Source organism: Notolabrus celidotus, chromosome 9, assembly GCF_009762535.1.
Source record: "Notolabrus celidotus isolate fNotCel1 chromosome 9, fNotCel1.pri, whole genome shotgun sequence".
Taxonomy (NCBI): domain Eukaryota; kingdom Metazoa; phylum Chordata; class Actinopteri; order Labriformes; family Labridae; genus Notolabrus; species Notolabrus celidotus.
Genome location: NC_048280.1, coordinates 10,310,817 through 10,332,961, shown reverse-complemented (window position 1 = coordinate 10,332,961; position 22,145 = coordinate 10,310,817). Strand labels below are relative to the sequence as shown.

At 39.8% G+C, this 22,145-nt stretch overlaps 1 protein-coding gene across 2 annotated transcripts in view; it reads left to right on the top strand.

Annotated features, from left to right (window-relative positions):
- Nucleotides 1-1,543: 1,543 nt before the first annotated feature.
- The window catches only part of tmem8b (transmembrane protein 8B), a 55,776-nt gene continuing 35,174 nt past the window's right edge, over nucleotides 1,544-22,145 (top strand). The window contains exons 1-6 of one of the 2 annotated variants that reach the window (XM_034691098.1): nucleotides 1,544-1,923; nucleotides 8,483-8,672; nucleotides 9,206-9,413; nucleotides 14,328-14,461; nucleotides 15,318-15,586; nucleotides 19,045-19,427. In XM_034691098.1, the coding sequence (XP_034546989.1) occupies nucleotides 1,839-1,923; nucleotides 8,483-8,672; nucleotides 9,206-9,413; nucleotides 14,328-14,461; nucleotides 15,318-15,586; nucleotides 19,045-19,427 (1,269 nt within the window). In that variant the 5' untranslated portion in view covers nucleotides 1,544-1,838. Of the gene's footprint in view, nucleotides 1,924-8,077; nucleotides 8,249-8,482; nucleotides 8,673-9,205; nucleotides 9,414-14,327; nucleotides 14,462-15,317; nucleotides 15,587-19,044; nucleotides 19,428-22,145 lie in introns of those variants that run through there. The other variant, XM_034691099.1, reaches the window with a different exon arrangement.

Below are 22,145 nucleotides of genomic sequence, written 5' to 3'. Positions count from 1 at the left end.
TTGGGTCAGTCTTAATGTCCAGCTCCTGAAGGGAAGAGGATTATAGTGTGATACAGAGATTTTTGCAAATTTCTTTTTTTCGTCACCAAATGAGTCGGCTGTCACCTGCTGAACATGTTAAATCCTGTTGATATCAGTTTGTGTGTTCATTTGAGAAGAAACAAATGCTTGTTTTACAGTTTCAATTGCACTGTGAGACATGAAATGAAGTGAATACTCTTGTTTTCACCCAACTGTTGGAACACAATCACAAAAATCTAAAAATGTTTACTTGTACTATCATCACTGAGCACCTTGTTGTTCAGCTGTGCCTCCTTTGTGGTTTCTTCTGGCTGCCAACACTAAAAACCCAACAGTACAAAACATCATCAAAAGTTGCTTTTAACATCACATGTGGGGGGAATTGGTTTGTTTTGTTGGCATGGGGAGAAGAAGCCAAACAATCTATTCTACCACCATGTTTTATCAGCAGTAGTAGATGTAGTTTATTTACATTAAGTGATTGAATAGAAAAGGCAGCCAAGAGTAGAGGCTGAAGAGGTGAGGGCTGAAGATTGGAGCTTATTTTAACCACTCCATTACAAACCCAACTCCTAAAAAAGATGGGATTCTAGAAAATGTTGATAAAAAGAGAGTTGCTTACTTTAATGTGTGCGTTTAAGATTTGACTTAGTAAAGTTTCTTTGAATATTCTGAAAAGCACTATAAAAAAGTATTGTCAAATACAGGTTTGTAAATCATTCAAACCATATACTGTAGCATTTCTCCTCTAAGGGACATTATTTTGAAAAAGCTGAACTATTTGCTCACAGTCTCTCACAGAGTGGTGAACCTCTTCCTATCTTTACATCTGCCTCTCTTGAATACCCTTTTTATACCCACTCAGGTTACGAACCTGTTGCAAACTAATCTAATTGGTTGGGAGATGTACCTCCACATGTTTTTTCAAAGCATTACAGAACTTTTTCAGTGTTTTGTTGGAATATGCTGCTGGCATCCAATTAAAAATGAGTGAATATTTTTCTTAAAACAATGTTATTTTTCAGTAACAACATTTAATGTTTGACTTTGCACTATTTTTATTTCTGTTTAATTCTGTTTTTATTTGCAGTGTCAAAACTAGTGAGCGATTGGGGACTGTTTGTAAATAAAATGTAGGCCTCCCTACTTTTAACAATCCACTAGGCTTAAGTTAAACTTGAAAAAAAATAAGAATTACATTTTTTCCATTAATCTGATAGAATAAGTGTCATAATAAAACAATATAGTGGTTTAATCGTTACAGAGAGCACATCAAGTTTTATTTGTGCTCATGAAACTACAAAGAAAAAGCTCAGTGATAAAAATCTTGGTATAAAGTAGGTTATCAGTTTAGTTGCACATGAATCTCACTGCAATGCAGATACCAGATAAGCAGTCCTATCTTTCTATACACACATGTGTGTCGGAGATCAGACCAGGTCAGTTGCTCTTATTTCCCCTCTAGCTCCTCTGTCCCGGGTCCTGGTTGTAGACCCTGGGGGGTTCGCAGCTGCAGCCTCTGTGCGCGTGTGTCGTGTGGTGGCCCGGACACCCGAAGTGACGGAGCCTTGTGGTGCAATCTACGTCCGCAGCGTCTGCGGACTGACAGGGCCGGAGGTCCAATGAAAAGCAGCCGACATATTGAGGTTGTCAAATCGAAGCCAAAGGGGAGGAGCTGCGCGGTCGTCGTCTCAATTACGTCATGCACAAACAGCTGGTCGTTGGCAAAAAAAATCCTGAAAAAATGTAGACCAGCACAGCGACGGAGAACTGCACCCGGGCTGGAGCCCCTTCACTGAGGATTTAGTCTTTTAACGATGTGGCAGCTGGAGCGCCGGGGCTCAGGATGTAGCCCTCCGAGGCTCCTCTTGCTTGTTTGCACCTCTGTGTGCGCGCTCGGAGGTGAGTGTTTCCATTCAGTGTGTGTGTGGCTGTGATTCACGGGGAGCTGTTCCTTTTGTCGAGGTGCTGAAATCCTCCACCAGCGAGAAGCAGCATCGAGTCCAGTGTCTCTGTAACATCCTCAGCTGCTGCTGCTCCAACAGAACCGTTTTCATGAGTCTGGCTTCACTTGACGCATGGGGAAGGTTGCTGCTAATAATGGAACGCGAACACACTGACAGATGCTCCTATAGGTTGTACGATAGGATGCTGAGGAGCTGGATGTGGAAACCCATTAGGCTGGATGATCTGGATGTTGTTGCCTTTGCTTGTTTGTAGGTTTGTTTATCGTTGTTTTGCTTTGTTACTTGAGGTGAAGACAAGTTGGCATGATTCAAATAGGACCAGAGAGTTGAGTTTGCCCTCATTGTTTCTTGTCTTATATCCAACCTAATTGAATACTGAGTAAAAATTAAAATGTATTATCTCAAAATATGTCAATACAGAAGTAAAACCCTAAAAATCTATTTAATTTGATCTCCTTTTGTTGTGAAATACACGTAAAAAGTAGAACATCCCCTTCTTTCTTTACGGTTAATCACAAAGCTCATAGAGGCAGACACAAAGAGTGTTTTTCTAGAGTCCCATCCTTGAAGATGCCTTTGCTGCTTCAACAGAGAGGTGTGAAACAGAAAAACCACAGCCTTCAATAGTGGGACAACAATGAATCCATACCTTCAGCACACCCTGTACCAGCTGTGGTCATGAAATATCTCAAAGGTCCGTCTCAGGATGTTGCAGTCCCTAGACAGACTTGTTGCTGTTTTGCTCCAACAGTTCTGACAAATCTTTACACAAGAATGAAGTCAGTATGATCAGTTTTCTCACTCTAAGCTCTTGTTACAGATAAACTGGGGTTATTTTTGTTGTTGTTGCCGCCAACACAAAGAAGAGGAACAAATAGGTGTTATGAAGAAGGAAAATGCAGGACTGAATGTTTTTGAAAGGGAGAATTGTTGATTTGAAGGGTAATTTTCTTTGTTCAGCTAGAAGTCGGTTTATTCACTTGAGATGGGAATGATGCTCAGTTTTGTATTGATCTGTTAGTGTTTCACGTGACAGCTCTACTGTTGACGTCTTTGTGGTTGGAAGAAGAAGGTCCATAGTTTTCATGCCTGTGTTCGATTTTTTTGCTCTGTTTGAGGCAGTGAGCAGCATAAAGCAGATGATGCTCTGAGAGGGAGATTTGATGACCAGTGTACACGTAAATTTCCCCCTTTGTTATTACACACATTCTTCATCTGCATCTGTTTCATGTTACTAGAGGAGGGATTTTGGCGCTGTCCCTCCAAAAAATATAAAGTGTGAAGACGCTCCAGCTAAGCGTTCAAGGCTGAATCTGTACTTGAGATGACAAAAAGCAGGATTATGTCTGTATTAAGCCTATCACAGAGTAAAACAGTGGTTGGGAGGTGCTCATTGAAGAGATTACTGAATTTAGAGCTGTGCTGTAAGAAAGCCTGTAAGCATTCCGCTGCTTTTATCTTCAAATGAAAATGTCTTTATTTAGCTGGCAAACAAACAAACATATTTAGATCAATTGGCAGCTTTACACCTTCACAATAAGTGTACTTAGAGTGTGAAGGCTGGATTCACACTGAGATTCGTACTGTTTTTTTGTTGTTGTTTCGTTTGCAGATTTTTTTTTCTTTGCACTGAAGAGATATGAAAATAGATATGCAAATGTATTATTCAAATTAATTACTTGGCATGTGGGTTTCAGTCTTGTTTTCCGTTTGTGATAACGACCTAAGAGGCTGATAAGCTTGAAATGTAGCTTGTCTGTAAAACTGAGTGTGACTGTTTCCACCCAATGTTCATAACAAAAGATTAATAATAGACCATCAAAATCCAGGCTGTGACTGTTTATTTCAGCATGTTAACCATTTACAGCGCATTAATGTTAAAGGAGTTTTTGCAGACAAGTGTGTTTGAGGATAAATATCTGTATTGTGGTGGTGGTATTTAAGTTGGGCTGGTAGCTGAAGAGGTGCGCAAGACATCAAACGTCTTAGTTCATGGTGTCTAAGTACAGTACAAGTGTAATAATTTTGCTTCCAACCAGGAATTAAGATAGTATGTCTTCTTCTTGTTCTTTCAAATGATACTAAAAAACAGTACTTAACTTAGCTACAGTTTTGTCATGTGACCTTTGTCTCACATTTTGCCATAACAAAACAGCTAATTAGACCATTTGATCTTAACTTGTTTTTGTATTGGACCTTTTTATGCAAAGCTCTGTTGACTTGCAAACCGCATCACATGGTTGGTTCTTTTTTAGCTGTTGCAAGATTGATTTTCCCTTTCTTAAATACCCGAGGGATTTTTGAATCTAGGGAAGGTACATCCTCAGACCAAAGAGCAAATATAGGGGCTGAAGCATAAGTACAACATCATTTTATATTAGGCATGTATTGTTGTAAGATAAGATAAGATAAGATATTACTTTATTGATCCCCCAGGGGGGAAATTCAGTTGTTACAGCAACCCAGACATAAGTACAATCAAGAAAGAAGTTTCGACAAGTAAAAATAAAATAAAATAAAATAAGTAAAAATAAAAATAGATAAATAAAGCTAGAATACAATTTAGATATATACAATGTTACAAATGGATGTGATTGAATGTGATTAAAACCCTTGTTGTTTAAACCCAAATTTAAATTCTGACCTGCCAATTAATCTAAAAGTAAGACAACAATCAGAAAACAGTCAAAATTACACACAATTTATTTACCCAGCTAAACACAGGATCACAGAGTCTGTGGTTAAACAATGTGAAATTGGTTTGCCGAATGTGTCTAATGTTTGCAGAGCGAGCACCACCAGCTTTCAGTCCTTCTTGCAGGTTGACGTCCACATGCCTGTGCAGGTTACTCATTGCTCAGGTTGAGTGGTTATACGCCAGTTTTACCAGTCCAACCTACATACAACTTCATCTCCATTTTCTAGATCGAAATACTGCCAAACTACGCCGTGCTACAAGATGCCATCTGTCATCTGTGATTGTTTACATCTGGGTAGTAGAGCATTTTAGCATTATGGTAGTAGCTACAGCTCTGGCTAGTGGCAGGACAGCTTCGATTCAACATATAACCGGCTATCGGGCTTAAAGTAATAAGAAATATGAATCATTTGTTGAACTCACTGGAATTATGATGCTGACCAGCCAAGGTGACAATGTTCAAACACACGCATCCCTGATTTTTATGTTGCTGGAATTTTATTTCTTGGTTCCTGCCCCCACTTAACATTTGAAACCCCTGTGAGTGGAAAACACTGATTTGTGCAGCAAGTGGAAGCTCTGATATTATAAATGTTGACTTTCTTGTCAGTGATTTTATGGTTATAAGTTTGAGGTTTTAATAAGGTCAGCGAGGTTGTCAGTTGAGCCTGGAGGTATACGTCATTGCTGGTATCACTGTCCTCAACTAGTCTTGTATCTTGATCTTAAATGTGATCTGTTGCTTGTTTGTTTTTCTCTAACCAGTCACACAGCCTACAATAAAATTACTGCAGATATCAGCAGTATTTGTGCTACACTCCATGTATTGAGTCGCAGCACTTCTGTCAATGACATGTGACCAGTTTCTCCTCAGTCATAGGCATCCATGTCATAAGGACAAAGAAGACCCTTAATGCAAGCAGGTCACAGATACCACAGATAGAGGACTAGAGGAAGGCAAGAATGAGAATAAAACCAAGGCTGGGAGCTTTCTGTGTGTTCAGGCTTTACCTCCTGACAGAAAGATTGCTTCATTCTTCTGTCTCTCTGCCTCCTTATTCTGCGCCTTTAGTATTCAAGGTTGCTTCCATAGGTGAGAGGCAGTGCGAGCTTTGAAGGCTGGTAATAGCGTGGGGGGAGAAGAGCAGAACAGAGCCATTTTTCTCTTCTTCCCTGACGCACACTGGAACACAATGCACATTCATGGAAACCTTTTTGGCTTTATGCATCCACGTCACAGCACCCCTGTCACTGTAGAGGGTCAGTTAAAAAGATGATGTAAATGACAGCATTAACACAGTGAGCTCACTTACTGCCTCGCTATAACTCCTGGATGGATTGGACTCTAGCTGTTATAGTGGCACAAGCTGTTCATTGCATCCTCAAAAGTGAAATGTACTATTTTTGTACAAATTATAGTTGAGATTAATTATCCCCTACAAAAGAAAACAAAACTGTGAAAGACATCCCCCCAGGTATCCTAGGTACAGATGGTAGAAATGGTTATAAACAGAAAAAGGAGTGTGTGACAAATGGAAAACATTCTCCTCGAGTGAAACATCAAAATGCCTCCACATTGTTCCCATGAAATACTGCTGCCATCTTGCTTATCTACTTGTTTGCAGTCTTGATAACACTTCTAATCTAACAGATTCAATATGTTCCAGTGCAGCAATTATGTGACACACAATTTCCCCCAGATTTTGCCCACCCGCTGTGTGTGCTCAATGCTAGCAAAGCTCGTGTTGGTAATATGAGAGATTACACCTGTCACTTGTTCTGCTGCTTTTATATGCAGAGCCTTTGGTGGATGTAATCCAAGGATTTAACATCATGCAGGACGAGAGTGAGCCTGCATACATACATGCATCTCCCTTGGCTGCTTTAAAAGGAGTTGAAGCCTGTGATCACATATTTAGATGATCTAGCTCTTCACAAACAGTTGGCCGGGTTCAAGGAGAAGCTTGTCTTCATGGGATAAGAAGGAGAACCTGTTTACGTCTCCATTCTGCTGGGGTATTGGAAACATTTGAACACCAGATTCAGTCTTTTAAAGCAAAAGTCTTGATATGAACTTAATGTTTGACAAAACAATAGCATAGGTAGGGATGTTAACATCAGTCTCTCTGATGGTGAAGCACACTGATTACGTTTTATATGTCTCCTTAACTGTATTAAATATACTCTTGATATAAAAAATCCCCAGAAGTAGAGTTCTAAGGACATTTGAGATAAAATTACTTTTTAAAATCTATACATCTATGTTTGCATAACTATCTCAATATTTACTGAATATCTTCCCAGAATCTGCTACAGACACTCATGATCTTCAGAGGATGAACCCTTATTACTTTAAGGAATTAGGGGCTTTCCAAAGACCCAAATGAGATACTGTCAGTGCTTTTGTAAATAAGAAATTAATGTAAAAATAAGGCAGCCATAAACCTTGTTCAGCATTTACTTTTTATGTTGTAAAATAAGCAGATGATAGCATGCTCAGAAGGTAAACATAGTATGGAACAACCTGCCAAAGGCTTACTACTACATGTTAAAGTTCATACAGTGAAGATCGATGCTTGACTTTGATGGCAGGCATGGTTAGCATTATTGTGAAAATTTTAGCACTCTAAACCATAGACTGTATAAATGATGGACGTAGTATCCGTGACGTCACCCATCTGTTCCTGAGTGCTGTTTTGAAGCCAATCGACGGCGGTAGCCATGTTGGAAATGCAGAACTCAACTAGGCAGAGTGTGACGTAAAGGGGCGGAGTTTGAGCCTCTTAGCCAACAGCTATGTGTTCCCGACTGGGAGTAAAGTCAGTCATGTCCTTATTTGGGCAAAAACTTGTAATCTTAATATCTTCTGAACCGTTGCATTAGAAAAAAATTCACCCTCCGTACAGTGTGTGCCAATAGAGAGATTAGCTACGTAGAGCCAAGCCGTTTTTTGAACCAGGCTGTAAACATGTTTATTAATGCTGCAAAGATCGTCTTTTTTGAATTGGGGTCTGTGTGGTTTCTGGTGTTACTGCAGCCAGCCTCAAGCGGATTCTCAATGAATTGCAGTTTGTAACACTTCCACATGGGCTTCATAGTTTGAGACCGGAGGTTGCCGCTTGCTCTAAACACAATAAATGGCAAAGATGGGATATGACTTGCTAACCATGACATGTTATGTTTGTAATTGTGCAAATTTAACTAGCTTAACATACTTAACTCAGATGTCAGATGGTAACCTTTGTAAGCCTAAGCCTGTACCTGCTTAGTCATTATCATTTTATATTTCAAGGGGGCTAACACACTGGGCAAGGAATGATAGTTAGCCAGGGGAGAAATAGAAATAGAATCCCAAAAGGTTGAGACAAGACCCCAATGTGAAGTAGCATGCTAATCTACCAAACTAAGATGCTAAACAATGTTAAAAAAACAGCATGATATAAAGACGGTGTGAAAAAGGATTGTCTTTGACAAGATTGCAGCTAGCTAAAATGAAAGGCTTAGCTGTTGGTAACCAAAGGATTTTCAAGACTCAAGCCTGCTAACAAGCCAAACTAAGATGGTAAACGTAGGAGGCATTGTGCTGTTGCTAGCAATTTTTGGTTTTAGCATGCTAATGCAGTAGATAATTGTAAACACTACACCTCCCAAACATTTGAACATCAGTATATCCCATGGAGCAGATTGACCAAATGTAGCCCTTGGTGCAACTTTAATGTCCCAAATAAGAATATATTATGTGTAACTTATTTATATATCCTTACATATTTTAAACCTGCTTCTCTGCTTCCCACAGATTGCCTTTTTGTGACTGAATACTTCACCCGCACGCCTCGTAAGCTGAATGCTTTCAACTCCTTTGCAAGTGTGGAACTGTTCCACTTCAATGTGCCTGATGACACCATGATGGCCGTATGGAACCTCATCACCTTCAAGGAGCAAGGAGGCACGTTCGGAGACAGCTGCCCCAACCGCAATGTGACTGTGTAAGACACTGAGTTATCTTCTCATGAAATTGTGTTAAAGTCAAAGCCTTTCTTTACCTGCTCTTCTTTTGGCATACTTGAAGGCTGAAGTCTGCTCATTTTGTGGTGTCAAAATACCAATAAGCATATTCAGTTTACCTTTTGTGTAAATATAGCAGCTGGTTAATGGTGAGATGTGTCAGCTAGCTGGCATCCTTGACATATGGAGAGACTGCTGTGAAAGCATTAGCTGCATTTAGCTTTTAATTTAGCCTGTCTATTTTTATCACGGCAATGAGCAAAGAGCTGGTTTCTCAGGTGACTCCTAGTGTCTCTGTAATATTGTGATTGATGGGAACATGGTTATCACTTTAAAATGTGTTAGCTAGATTATTAATGTTTGAATTTGAATCTTTCATATTTGAAACAACACAAGCCATCTGTGCTCAGACTGTCAGCTGTTCTTCTGGGTGCATTTCATATTTCAGCAGATGCTTCTGTTGTTTATGAAAATATTAGGTCTTAGGATTGTATTTCTGTTCTCTGGTAAACAGGTACTTCAGGTCCGGGGCTCCTCCAGTAATAAATCCTCTGTACACCCGCTTCCCTCGGGATACAGTCGTCCCAGGATCCTTTGCTGTAACTCTCACCTGGACTCTTCCGAACCGTACAACAGGAGCGTTCAATGTAACCAGCCCGCTCCCTGGAGACTGGTTCCTTGCCGCACATTTACCCAAGGATGAAGGCAAGATCTCAGTCAAGGTGAGCCACAAATGAATGTCATTATTTCAATTAAGAATTTGTATATGTATTTTTTTTCATGCTAGCAATAATTTTTTGTTGGTGAAACTGAGGCGCACTTCAAAACCGCAAATATGTACCTCAGGTGTTACAAGAAGAGAAGTTGGTAGATTTCCAAAGCTTTTTGGATACACTCTACAGTAACCATATGTACAGAACTTTCAGGGTGTTTGCTAATCTAAATAGATGTTAAGACTTTTCATTTTTCACGTTTTAATCAGAAAGTTTTTTATTTATGTAGCACCAAATCAAAACAGAAGCTCCCTCCCGACCTTTTAAGAATCACCGTTGTAATCAAAATTCCAACTTCAATTGCTCGTACACAGAATAAAAGTAAGAAGAAATATAGGGAATAAAAAAGAGAGTTAAGAAATATATAGAATATTTGAATTATACAGTGTGTACATTACAATGACAAAACAAAATATGTGAAGAAAAAGAAGAAAAAGAGAAAACAGGGCATCACTTGTTTTTTTTATTACCCTGTAGTAGTCCTTTATGTCTGTTTTCAAAAGAGCTATGATTGATGTATTTATATTGTTTCCAGCTCTCTCCTCTTGAAATGTCACTAGAACATGTCCTACAAACTGCATGCTGCTGATCTATCTCAGAGACAGTGTAATACTTCCACACTGCTGACATTTTCTCTGAAGTTGGACCATGACAATAATTCACGTGTGTGCACACAGCACCCACTGCCCTCTTATGCAACTCCAGAGTTTATTCAACAGGTGACTTTTCAGCCCAATAAAAAAAAAAACCCTCCTCTCAGGATGGTATGCTAGCTTGCCAGAATTAAATTGATTGGACACAACAGATAAACATCAGCCACTGACATCGGGGGCATTGCACGTTATTTGCCCATGACTGATGTTCCTCAATAAAGTGCCGATATTGGCTGATGCTGATGTTAAACTGATACATCTGTTCATCCCTGATAGAGACAACACACATTTGCAAGCACTTGGCAGCAGTGGGAAAAAGAAACCTCAAGCAGAACAAGACTCAAGGTGCACAGCCATCTGTTTTGTCACGCACAAAAATGCATATAGATGCACGGTGCAGATGATGACCTTCTGGTAGTACAAATTAAAAAGTGAGAGGATTGCTAAAGTCTGTAGGATTCTTTTTTTAATGAGCATTTAGTCAATAGTTTGAAAAATGTGTAAGTCTAGACCAAAAATGGAGAACAGTCTTACAAATACAACTCTGACTAGAGCAGGAGCTGCATGTGGGAAAATCTGACCCAGCCTGAGCTGTTTAAAGCAGCAAATGGGAGCTTTGATCTCTGCTTTGTTATACATCATTCTGTAATAGAGAGTGGTAAAACGGAATCTTATTAATGGGAAAGTGTTATGTAATCTATCCTAAATGAGATCTACATCCAACACACTTTCTTCATGGTTACTTAACTGAGAAATGATGTAAGTATCTGCTGGGATTAGTATTCCAGCTTGTGCTGCAGAGCTCAAAGAGGCAGAACAGAGTCAGAGAGTTTCTCCTTGATCCCGTCACGTTTTCCTATTTGGCCACATAAACACCTGCTGATTTCCATTTCAGGTAATTTGTATGTTGCTGGCGTGGTGTTCGGTTTTGCTTCCTTTGTGATTTCCTCTGGCAGGAAAAAGGTGTAACTGGAATACACAACAATCAAAACTATCATCAGAAGTTGCTGTCAAAATTGCATGTTAAAAAAAAGACTTTACTTTGGCAGCAGTGGGAATAGAAGCTGCTGTGGCTAAAATGTGACCCTCCTCCAATGAGGCACTGTAGAGATGAAAATAACATACCCATTTCAAATTATGCTTTGTGAAGCGATTCTCCGGCAACCAAGATGTGATGTTTCATTTCAGAGAGGAGACACAGAGAGGAAGGAATGCAAGCAAAACAGGGAGAATGCAGACTGCATTTGAAGAAATCCCAAGTCAAATGCTGAACTAAGCGCACATGATACTTAGGAAACCAAAAGCAAAGAAGCATCGAGCCTCATATTTCTGTGACTTGCTGAAATTTCCATCATTACAAATGGTTCCTGACATTTCAAAAATGTATTTATGTAGATGAGTCCCTTTATTTCTACATTTTCTAGAACAAATGTCTATCAGGCATAACTGTGGAAATTATTTTATACTTCCTTGAAGTTACCTTTTGATATATAGTTTTTTTTTCATTATGTACTTATATAAGCTCATGTGAGGAACTTTCTATTTGTGTTGAATTTGGTGCCCCCTGTGTGGACAAAGCAGTACCTCTTATTCTCTTCTGATTATGTCCTGATCACTTATTTAGAATCTTCGCTGTGAAAAATGTAATCAAAGGCTGTTTTGGCGATCTCTTCGTATGACACATACCCCAAGACTGGAGGTCTTGTTTGCTTAGAGAAAATTGTGTAGATTTTAGGCTGTTTTTTTCCATTTACCCCGGCGGTCTATGTTGAAGCTGGGGCTTATGGTCGTATATGAGTTGACCGTGCTCCAGTTACGAGTTGGAAAGTTGTTTAGCCATTAGTGTCTGTTGTTGTGAGAATTGTTAGCTAATACCAGGCGATAACAACACACTACATGATAGTTTGCTTGCAAAAGCAACATAACAACATGTCTACAGATAGAACTTACACAGTACTATCAGTGTAATTGATGTTTTATCCAAGACTAAGTTGCAAATAAACACTATTAAATGGACAGCTTTATAACTGTTGATACAGGGAGCAGTGGATTTTGCATTCAGGGTTACTGAAGTTTTTCAGAGTTCCTTAGTTGCGTTCCACACCTAGACTGTATAAAATATGGACGTAGTATCCGTGACGTCCCCCATCTGTTTCTGAAGCGCTGTTTTGAGGCCAATCGGCGGCAGCAGCCATATTGCTGCTGTTGAGCGATTGTGACGTAAATAGGCGGGCTTTGAGCCTCCTAGCCAACAGCTGAAGTGTTCCCACATGTCAATCAAGTCAGGTGTGCCTCTCATTGGAAGACTCGGAATCTCAATATCTTCGAAATTGCTGTGTTAGAAAAAAATTCACACCCCTACAGTGTGTGCTGATTGAGAAATGAGCTATCCAGACTAGACTCGTCTTTTGTACCAGGATGTAAACATGTTTATTTCTGCTGTAAAGATCGGCTTTTTTAAATTTGTGTGTATGTGGTTTCCGGTACTTCCGGAGCCAGCCTCAAGCAGATCTTCGATGAACTGCAGTTTTTAGCATTTCCATGTTGGACTCATATTTTTAGACCGGATGTTTCCGCTTGGTTCCAAATGATTCCTGAAATCGATTGGTTGGAAGACCCAATGTCTTGGTGCTTCTGGAGTAAGTTACTCCAACTTCATTGCACTTCATTAATCCCTGTGGGGAAATTCATTTTTTTCACTCTGGTGTTGGATCATAGGCTCAAATACACACACGTACACAATCAGGATCCTGTGGACATGCATTAATGGAGAGAGGTCAGAGTGAGTGGGCTGCACACAAACAAGCACCCCAAGCTGTTGGGGGTTGTGCCTTGCTCCAAGGCTTCTTGGCAGTTCCCAAGAAGTAAACTGGCATCTCTCCAGCTAACAGCCCAATTTCCAGACCTGGTCTTCAATGGGACTAAAATCACTGATCCTACAGTTCCCAGCCAAGACCCTACTTCAGTCTTCAGTGCAGAACTTCAACAAGACAAGCTTTAAACATTGCAATTTCAAATTTCTTTTTACACATAATTAACTAAATCTTGAAAAAAACTTTTTACCTATCGGATGCTATTTTCTGTAGTTCCGCAAACAATCCTAATGTGAGCCTTAAAAGTCAAATGGGAGGTATTCACTTCTCTCTGATTAGTGTGTGTAAACAGGAGTATTCAAAGTACAACACACACTCAGTGCAACTCATCTCTACTAATTACAGACTCAGAGATGACTATAAAGTTCAATAAAGCTGAACAGAAGCTCTCATAGGTTGCACTTACTGCAGTAACATTGCAATAGATTGCATTAGATTGCTCAGGTGTAACTAATAAAAAAGAAACTTTTTGTATACCCCAGAGTTTTCCTGAAAATTGTATTTTCTCGGGGCGTCATTCTGTCTGACGGAGCTAAATAAAGCAATTAGTCAGGGTTTCAATTGGGAGTTTTAGTGCTCTATTGCCTAAATAGATTTTCAGAGGCTTAAGCATCCTGCCAAGACTGAATTTCAGTCTGGGGGAAGTAAATTAATGCTTATATCTTTTTTGGCATGAAGATAGTTAAATTTAAAGCTTTTGAATGTCATCAAAAGCTGTCTGCAGTTATAATGTAAAAACATTGGCCTTCAAAATCCCATACTGGCTCCACGTTAATTAAAACCTAATTTGCTCTACATGACGCATGCCCAGGTCCGACTGACAGGCTGTAATAAATCAAAGGGTCACCTCAGCAGCTCCCAGACTAATGCCACATGTCACAGTAATTGTGCCTCTAGCAGGATGGGTTGAGGGCTGTTTGACAGAAATGAAGGGGCTCATTTGGCATTCACACCTGTCCCTTTGAATCAGGTGCAGAAGGCCCCGGCTCCTTTCTAAAACAAATTTCACAGCAGATCATGCGCAGGAACAATTCACAGCCTCCTGCCTCTCAGTCGTTCTGGCTGCTCGGCTCATCTCACAGAGTAATGCACATCAAGCATTAATGGTTCAGAACAACACGAGCGAAATAGCGGGTGCATGTTACGCTGTGTGGCCGTCAGAGTGAGGACAGAGTGATATTAATCCAGCAGGGCGACAGACTTTGTGCACACAGCCCATTAGGGATTTTCAGCCGGTCTGCATGATATCTAATCTCCTGCTTACCGGCTTTTAAGAAATATTGCTGAGTTAACCACTATATTACCATCTGAACCCCTGCTGTGTGTTATGTGCGCAGGGTCTGTCTGAAGAATGCCAGTATCTGTTCCAGCCTCAACTAATCGTCCAGAGGCTGATCGGGATTTCGGTGCTTTATCCAGGATACTTCATCGACCAGATGATTCCAGCCCATAACAGATCTGCACTTTATAAGTAAGTGTCTGTGCTCCCAAAAACCAAAAAGTCAGGGTGTGTTGGATTTGAAATTACACACCTTTTTTATGAGAAGAATAAACTTTACATTTTGCTCAATCTACCTCCTCGGTCCACCCACTCATCTACCTCTAACGTTATGATTTTCTTACAGTCTTCTTCATAAGCTTACCTCAGTTTTTCATTTTAAAAATGATGCAATTTTCAGGTGTGTGCTTCTGGTCTGTGCACCTTTATTAACTTTCTCCTCTCTAAAAGTCACCTCAATACTGTGAGCAAAAGCAATCTGATATTTTTAGGATTTCTATTAATGTTTCCATGATATTTTGAAACTATCTTATTAAGATAAACGACACAAAGGGTGTTGAAATGTTTTTATTATTTAGATATAAGTTCCTTTACATTTAAAGTAAGTTTGTTGATAGTTTTTAAGTCTCTACTGTGTGCATATGATATATACGTTTAATTTAAGCACAAGACAACGCAGACCACGGGTGTTAATATCAAAAGACAGGCAAAAAGATTTGAAGACCATTCATTTTTATGATACTTCTACAATATTATTTATGAATTCTCAGCAAAATCAGAGGCTTACCTGATTCAGAACAGCAAAGCACAGGTTACATTACAATAATAGTAGTTTATACAATCAGAACTATCAAAGCAAAGGTATAATAATCTTCTCTGGAGACAATTATTGGTGCTTTCCTAACTGTTTTTGTCCAATAACCGTAAATGATCCTGCACTACAATGCCTTTTTACTGTTTTATATCGTATACAGCCTGAGCACTAGGTATTAGTGCTGCTTTAAACGTGCTTCTTTGTGTGTGTTTTTGTCTGTGTGTGCGTGTGCAGAGTGTTCATCCCCAATTATATATCAAAGGTGAAGGTTCAGCTGGTAAACTGCAGCACCAGGAACAAGAGTAGTGAGAGCTGTCCCGTGGTGCTGAAGATAAGAGCCCGGGCGCCTCCGGTGCATAACTCAAGTGCCCTCGACTGCAGGGAGTGGAACCCTTGTGAATTAGACACCCTTGTACCTGCCTGGGAACAATGGTACTACATTCTGGTGGAGAGATATCTCAGTAACTCCAACGTCTACTTCCGCATCGGGGTGCAGGTCACAGGTGAGTTTGTTTAACAGAGTGTGATGTGTCCCTACTTGAACACTTGTTCTGCTAACAAGTGAAATAAGCCTTCCCATGCTAATGTGGCAAAAAGCATCATTTTACATCAGGTAAACTAACAGAAATGAAGAAGGAAAATATTAACATTAAGTAGACAGCATCAGTCTGGCCATGCAGATAGTGGTCCATCATTTGTTGTTCAATTCAGTCACTTTGAAGACGTACATTTGAAAATCTAATGGATTAAATTGAGCCTGCATAACTTTGTTCAAACAACAGCCTTTCAAAGCAGCTCAAGAACAAGATAAAACAAAGTGTAACAGCAGCAGAATCTAAGAGGAACGGCAAAGTAATCACGCAGCACACAATATGTAACTAAAGCATGATAGCTTTATCTTACATTAGCCACCATTAGCTTCAGGTTATAGAGCAAGAAAGGCAATGACATCAAAGCCACTGAGGGAGGAATACACAAAGAATAAATAACAAGTGCTGATTGCACAATGAATAATGCACCCACTGGAAATATAACTCATATAAGATACTGTTCTTGAGATAACACGTGACAAACGGGTGACAAAAGCTTTGCAGTTTTGTGAAATTTGCCCTTTTTGTTGCATTTATCCATATTAATCACTAGTATATAATTTTTTTTTGCAATGATGCTTTAGTAACCCATTCACCATCAGTATGATTTTTTGCTGAAGGTGTGCAGGTAATTATGTTGTTTCTGCTCAAGTCATTTGTGCAGGTTTGGTGTTGGAAACTGTGCAAGCCTTCCTCCTCTGTGTATCAAAGTTAGAAATGATGCAATTGATCTGAGGGATGCACAATGTTGTATTTTTGCTGATATCTGATATGTCAATATTTTCAAACTCACATTGACCAATACTGATACAGATACCTATCCAAGTACATCATTAGCCGGCAGGAGACCAAATCTGACTCCACCGTGCTGAATTCAATTATTTTCTTGTTAAGCTCCTTTACCTTTGAGTTTTTTTCGCGTTTTAGCTTTGTCAAATTACCGAAGTATACGCTGCTGACATTCCTCCTTTTCAGAAACTCCTGGTGCTGTTCAGAATGATATTTTTTGAGATGCACAATTAAATAAGTAGAGGCAAAGGACTGTTGTTTTGCTCCTCCTGCCTTCACCTGTGCTTTACAAGCATTACAAATAGCTGTCATGCTGTCTGTGTCCACACTTCAAAATCTTTCCATACAGCCGACATGATGAAGCTTGTTGTTGGTGCGCTCAAGCTGTCATTGCGTGTGCATAATTAATGTGTCACCTTATCAGCCATAAATATCAGGGAAAATTTTCATATCTGCAGATACGAGTAATTAACTTCTTGAGCTTTTATTGGCTGATACTGATATAATGCTGATTATATTGTGCATCCCTAGTTTATTCCTTGTGACAAAGTGTTGAACATAATCAGGTTTGAGCCGTTGTAAGGTTTTCAAAATCACAGAATCCCAATATTGAAGTATGAATACTGACTTTCAAGAAACTATGAGAGAAAATGACAGATTGTTTGTAAATCTCATCATATTTGTGTTCATTATAAATAAAAGAGGGCAGTAAAGCTTAAAAATGAAGTGCTTCGTAGCTGTAAAACAAACAAGTTGATTAAATTTTTACATGTGATCCGTTATGAGAAGAAGAGAATACCCGTCCTCCTCTGTAAGATTTAATCCCTGGGAGTCTTGGAATAAAATAGGAATAAATTATTGTATGGACAAGAGAGTTTTTCAATCGGTGATGTGAAGCTGGTTTCTTTAATGTTTTTTTTTAACCAATGTATAGAATTAAACATAATAATCAAAGGATTATTGGAAGTAATGGGTTGTTCTTTTGATTAATGTTATAATGTTTTTCACTGCAGTCTGTTTACTTCCATATTTGTCCTTCATTTTCTTCTTGCTGCTTTTTAATGTTCAGTGTGACACAATATGGCTTTTGTAAACCTAAGGAATCATAAATTAGGCCAAAAAGAAGCTCAAGCAAATCGCTGCAGCATAGCATATCCAGCATCTAAAATTATGCAGGCAAAGTGTAGAGGGTTTTTTGGCTTTCAAACTGCACAGGTGCTCTCCAAGAATGATTGATTCTTCAACGCTAAAACCTCCAACTGTCTCCTGAAAGCATTTCCAAGATCATTGTGCTTCTCACAGATATGTGAGGCACAAATTGAATTTTTGGACATGTGTTTTTGATAAGAGAAGGGAGGCCACACACTGTCAGTCCATTTAGAAGCATGTATGTACATAAAAAGAGAGCGGTGCCCAAACTGAGGCGATGCGTGCAGGGCTCCTCCTCAGAGGCCAGTGATGCCACGCTTAAGTGCTGCATGCTGTTTGAAGGTTGTGGAAAGCTGAAATGTTTTTTATGCCCACTCCACAGGGAGGGCTCACAAATCTGCGGGAAGTCTACTCCCATGAAGCGAGCCCCTCCCTCTGTCGGACACTATACGGTGCACTTTGTCACCATGGAAACGCAGACACTAATTATTCACACTCTCCCCCCCTGCCTGCCAGGCCGATCTTACTTGACCTTTTGTGGATTTAAACTGAAGAACACCCTAGGTTCAGGGACCATCTGGTGTCACCTTCTCCTCTTGTTAAAATGAGCTGTCTCACAGACATGCCTTTATTTGAACTTACTCTCATTTAAAGTTATCACTGTAGCAACCAGACAGGAAGTGGAGAAACTAGGTTGCACTTTATTATTTATTATTGTTGTTTATACAGTATTTTCACAGCAGGTGTCTTGCTCTAAATAGATCAGTGGGCATCAAAGAGACTCTATGTATCGAGCCGTGTATGAAAGCAAATGAAGGCTAACTCTCTTATGTACGTTATGAAACATTTCATAAGCTATATAATTTTACTTTTCACCAATTGTAGACTTTTTTTGTCTCCACTAAAGTTACATCTGCCGCGAGCCAGCAGTGTTTGGTGTTTCAGTATTTTTAGGAGTGCTTCAGCTGCCTGAGCGGACATTAGAATACTTCAAACCCTTTCAGAGACAACACTATGCAAACCAGGCTGAGCGAGAAAAGCCTTTGAAATCCTTTCCCGTCGGGGATTGGCGGTATTTGATGGTACTTTGCCAGTTGCCATCAATGACCATTTTGCAGTGAGTTGCTTTGTGTTGAGTGAAAGCAAGCTGTTTGCTACTACTGTGAATCTTTGTCTCATTAAAAAGCAGTGTTGAAACCTTGCTGTTTACACTACGGGTGCCAGCTGAGGGGGATCGTTTCAAACATTTGCAAAAGTCTTTGCTTCTAATAACGCACGTAAAACAGCTGACATGATTATCTCAGGTTTGTTTGATTCTACAATAGGGATCGTGTTTTTGAACTATTCTGCTACAATCCAGCAGAATTTAGCTCATGCAGGAATCAGTTTGATTGATTTCCTTTTTTAATTTCATTTCTTCCTCCTCTGACTAGATTGCTCCAAGTCCAATCTGTCAAAGGACCAAGCCCAGCCCGGCTCCTCCATGAACATGCCTCAGTCTTTTGGCACAGCGATGGGTTTCTCCCTCTCAGACACGATGTTGATGGCCGCCCTGCCTGGTCTGTCCCAGAACGACAGTCACCTTCACACCTCTGAGGACAGTATCGTATACCTCCCTCCCACAGCTGACACCAACAAGTGCTGGCCTATCCGCCCGACTCTGCGTAATGAGCTGGACACCTTCTCCGTGCACTTCTACGTCTTCTTTGGGCCCAATATATCGATTCCACCTGACAGAGCCGCCGTGTTCGCCATCAATCTGATGCCTGTTTTAGACAGTGGAGGAGTCCTCAACATGGAGCTCAAACTCAACATGGTGAGTCACTCTGGTTGTTGTGTTCCTGCTTGTTTGAAAGATTGTACAAATCCTGTTGTGAAGCAATTTCAACGACTATTTGCCATCACTGGAAAGGATAGAAAGAGTTTACACAACGCTCAGAAAACTCACTTTTTCCAGTTTTTCATTTTTTTTCACATCTTTATTAAACTTTTCTGATGTACAAATAGGCACACAAAAAACAGCAGATCACATATTCTCAAAAGGGGATCCTGTGTGATGCAGAAAAGAAACATTGGGAAAATCACACCTCCATCAGATTGCATCACAGTTTTTAACTTCCAGTTTTTCCAATCATTTTAATTGGTCATTTACTTTAAGTTAGTTTGAATTTGTTACTGACAGTAACTCTCCTCCAGTGTCTCAAAGCACCCACTAAACCTCACCATCATCCTCCTCTCTTTCTTTATTTCTGAATTCAGGCGTGCAGAGTTAAAAGTTATCTTTCCTCTTAATGTACCTCCAATCAAACTTAGTTCTCCATATCTGCTGAAGGTGTGCTGCATATTTGCAACAGCATCCTCTGTTTGGGTTTGGTTAAAGAAACAGGTGTGTGACATTTCCACACTTTAAAGCTGGGGTTGGTAATCAGATTTAGATACACTTTTTGTCATACTGGTTAAAATGATCTTTATGTCCCGATGGCAATCAATAGATAATGTGTTCTTAAAAAAGAGTGGAAAAAAAGCTGCTATCTACAGCTGGAGTAAACCTGGGAAAACACCAACCAATCACCGGTTTTTGGGTCCCCAAATTTTAAACCAATCAAATCCCGTCCTGTCATTCTGCCCGCCTCCTGCGCATACATTTCCCCGGTGTTCACTCCCTGTCCCCTGCCTCCGCTTCCCCTAAGTCTATTTACTGCCCCTCTCGCTCGACCTCGGGCCTGTCCCCTCTGACCTGATGAGATGCTTTGCTCAGGACTGTAGTCCGGATCAGAATCTAAAAAGCTCTCACCACGGGGGCTCTGACAAGCAGAAGAATAAATGACATTCAGTAAGTCCTACAGAAAATGCATATGTGCTGTAGCGTCTGTCCGGACGCTGTAGGGATGAAGAGCTGATTCGTGAACACGTTGAGCTTTACTAACCTGTCACTGTCGGCTGTGATCACGACAACCAACAAAGCAACAACCAATGTTTGAATGAATGAAAAACTTCTTCTCTTGCCTCTCCTCTCTCCCGCTCGCACACGCTACACCTCTGCTTCTCCTGATGCCTTCACTAACTGTCAACACTGTAGGAATTAAGAACCTCTACACTGAACACATTTAACAAACAGTAGAGTTGTTACAGTATTATATGTGTTAGAACTTTTCTCCTGATATCGTGTCACCAATACAACTGGATAACGCTACCATGACAGTTTTGAGTACTAACAGCAGCCATGTTTGTTTGTGTTTTTAACTTTCACTATGATAATGTTATGGTGAGGACCGGTTTTGAATCAGTCACCATCATATGGTCACAAGTCAGCGGCGCTCGTGCATGGGGATTCTACAATAGGGACCCTCCCCCCTTCCCGGGGGAGGTTAGACGGAGTTATGAGGAAATGCTACATTCAAATTCATGCTAGTTTTCCGAGACTACCAACCCCAGCTTTAAAGCTCCCATGAGGAACTTTCTGTTTGTGTTAATTTTGGCGCCCCCCGTGGATGAAGTAGTCTTTCTTGTAGCTTTGCCAACCTTGTCATGTTCATGCGTAGTGGTGTTGTCTGATGAAAAAATGAATCCAACTCATCACTCACTTTGAATCTCTGCTGTGAAGAATGTCAACACAAACTGTTTCAGCTGTAAGTCACTTTGTCTCACACTTACCAAGTGGCTGTGATTACAAGCCTTAAAAACCACTATATAGAATTACTATATAGGTCAAATTGAGGCATCAGTATTAGATTCAGTCTTTTTCATAACCAGATAAAAACTCCTCTCCAAGCTTTATATATACTGTTTAACTTCAATTATAACCCCTTTCTGAAAAATCAATCAAAGATAGAGGTAAGATTCTGTGTTTAAAATGAAAGGGACATCCATGTGTTTATAATCTTGATTGTTTCAAAAACTCATAATGCTTTAAATGACAATAAAACATGTATATTATGAAAATGTTAAACATAATTGGAGGGGCTTCAGACTTCGAAATGATGGCCTTTAGGCTTTGTAACTCATTCTTTGTGACATTGTCCTAAAATCTTTGAACATTATATTTACTTTGTCACATTTTTACTGCGTTTTTTTTTCACTGCACTTTACATGTCTGGCATTAAAGTACAATATAATCAATATTTTAGGACTAAGCCATCAGTTTTCCCAATTCTGGGGAATTTAAGGAGAATCCTGCAAAATGTTTAATTTATAATGTGTCAACAAACATGACATGATTATTTATTCCATACAGACACTTATTTGGTATACATTTTGCTTAAATTTTTAGGATCATGCTGTGTTAAGAGATCTTCGCTATAGGCTTGTGAAATAAGAAAATGTTATTGTAGGACATCTGTAGTGCTGGTGTGTTAGTCACTAAAATCTTCAAGGGTTCTAACTTTTGATTTAACATGTAGGACGGAGCTTTAAGTAAATATGCTGTAGTTATCAAAGCGAAACCCTTCCGTCGCCACAAAGGGTAAATAATGTGGTTCACAGAGTGTCTGTCTGAGCCAGCCTGGATGCTGGACGCTGGCAATGGTCAGAGGCT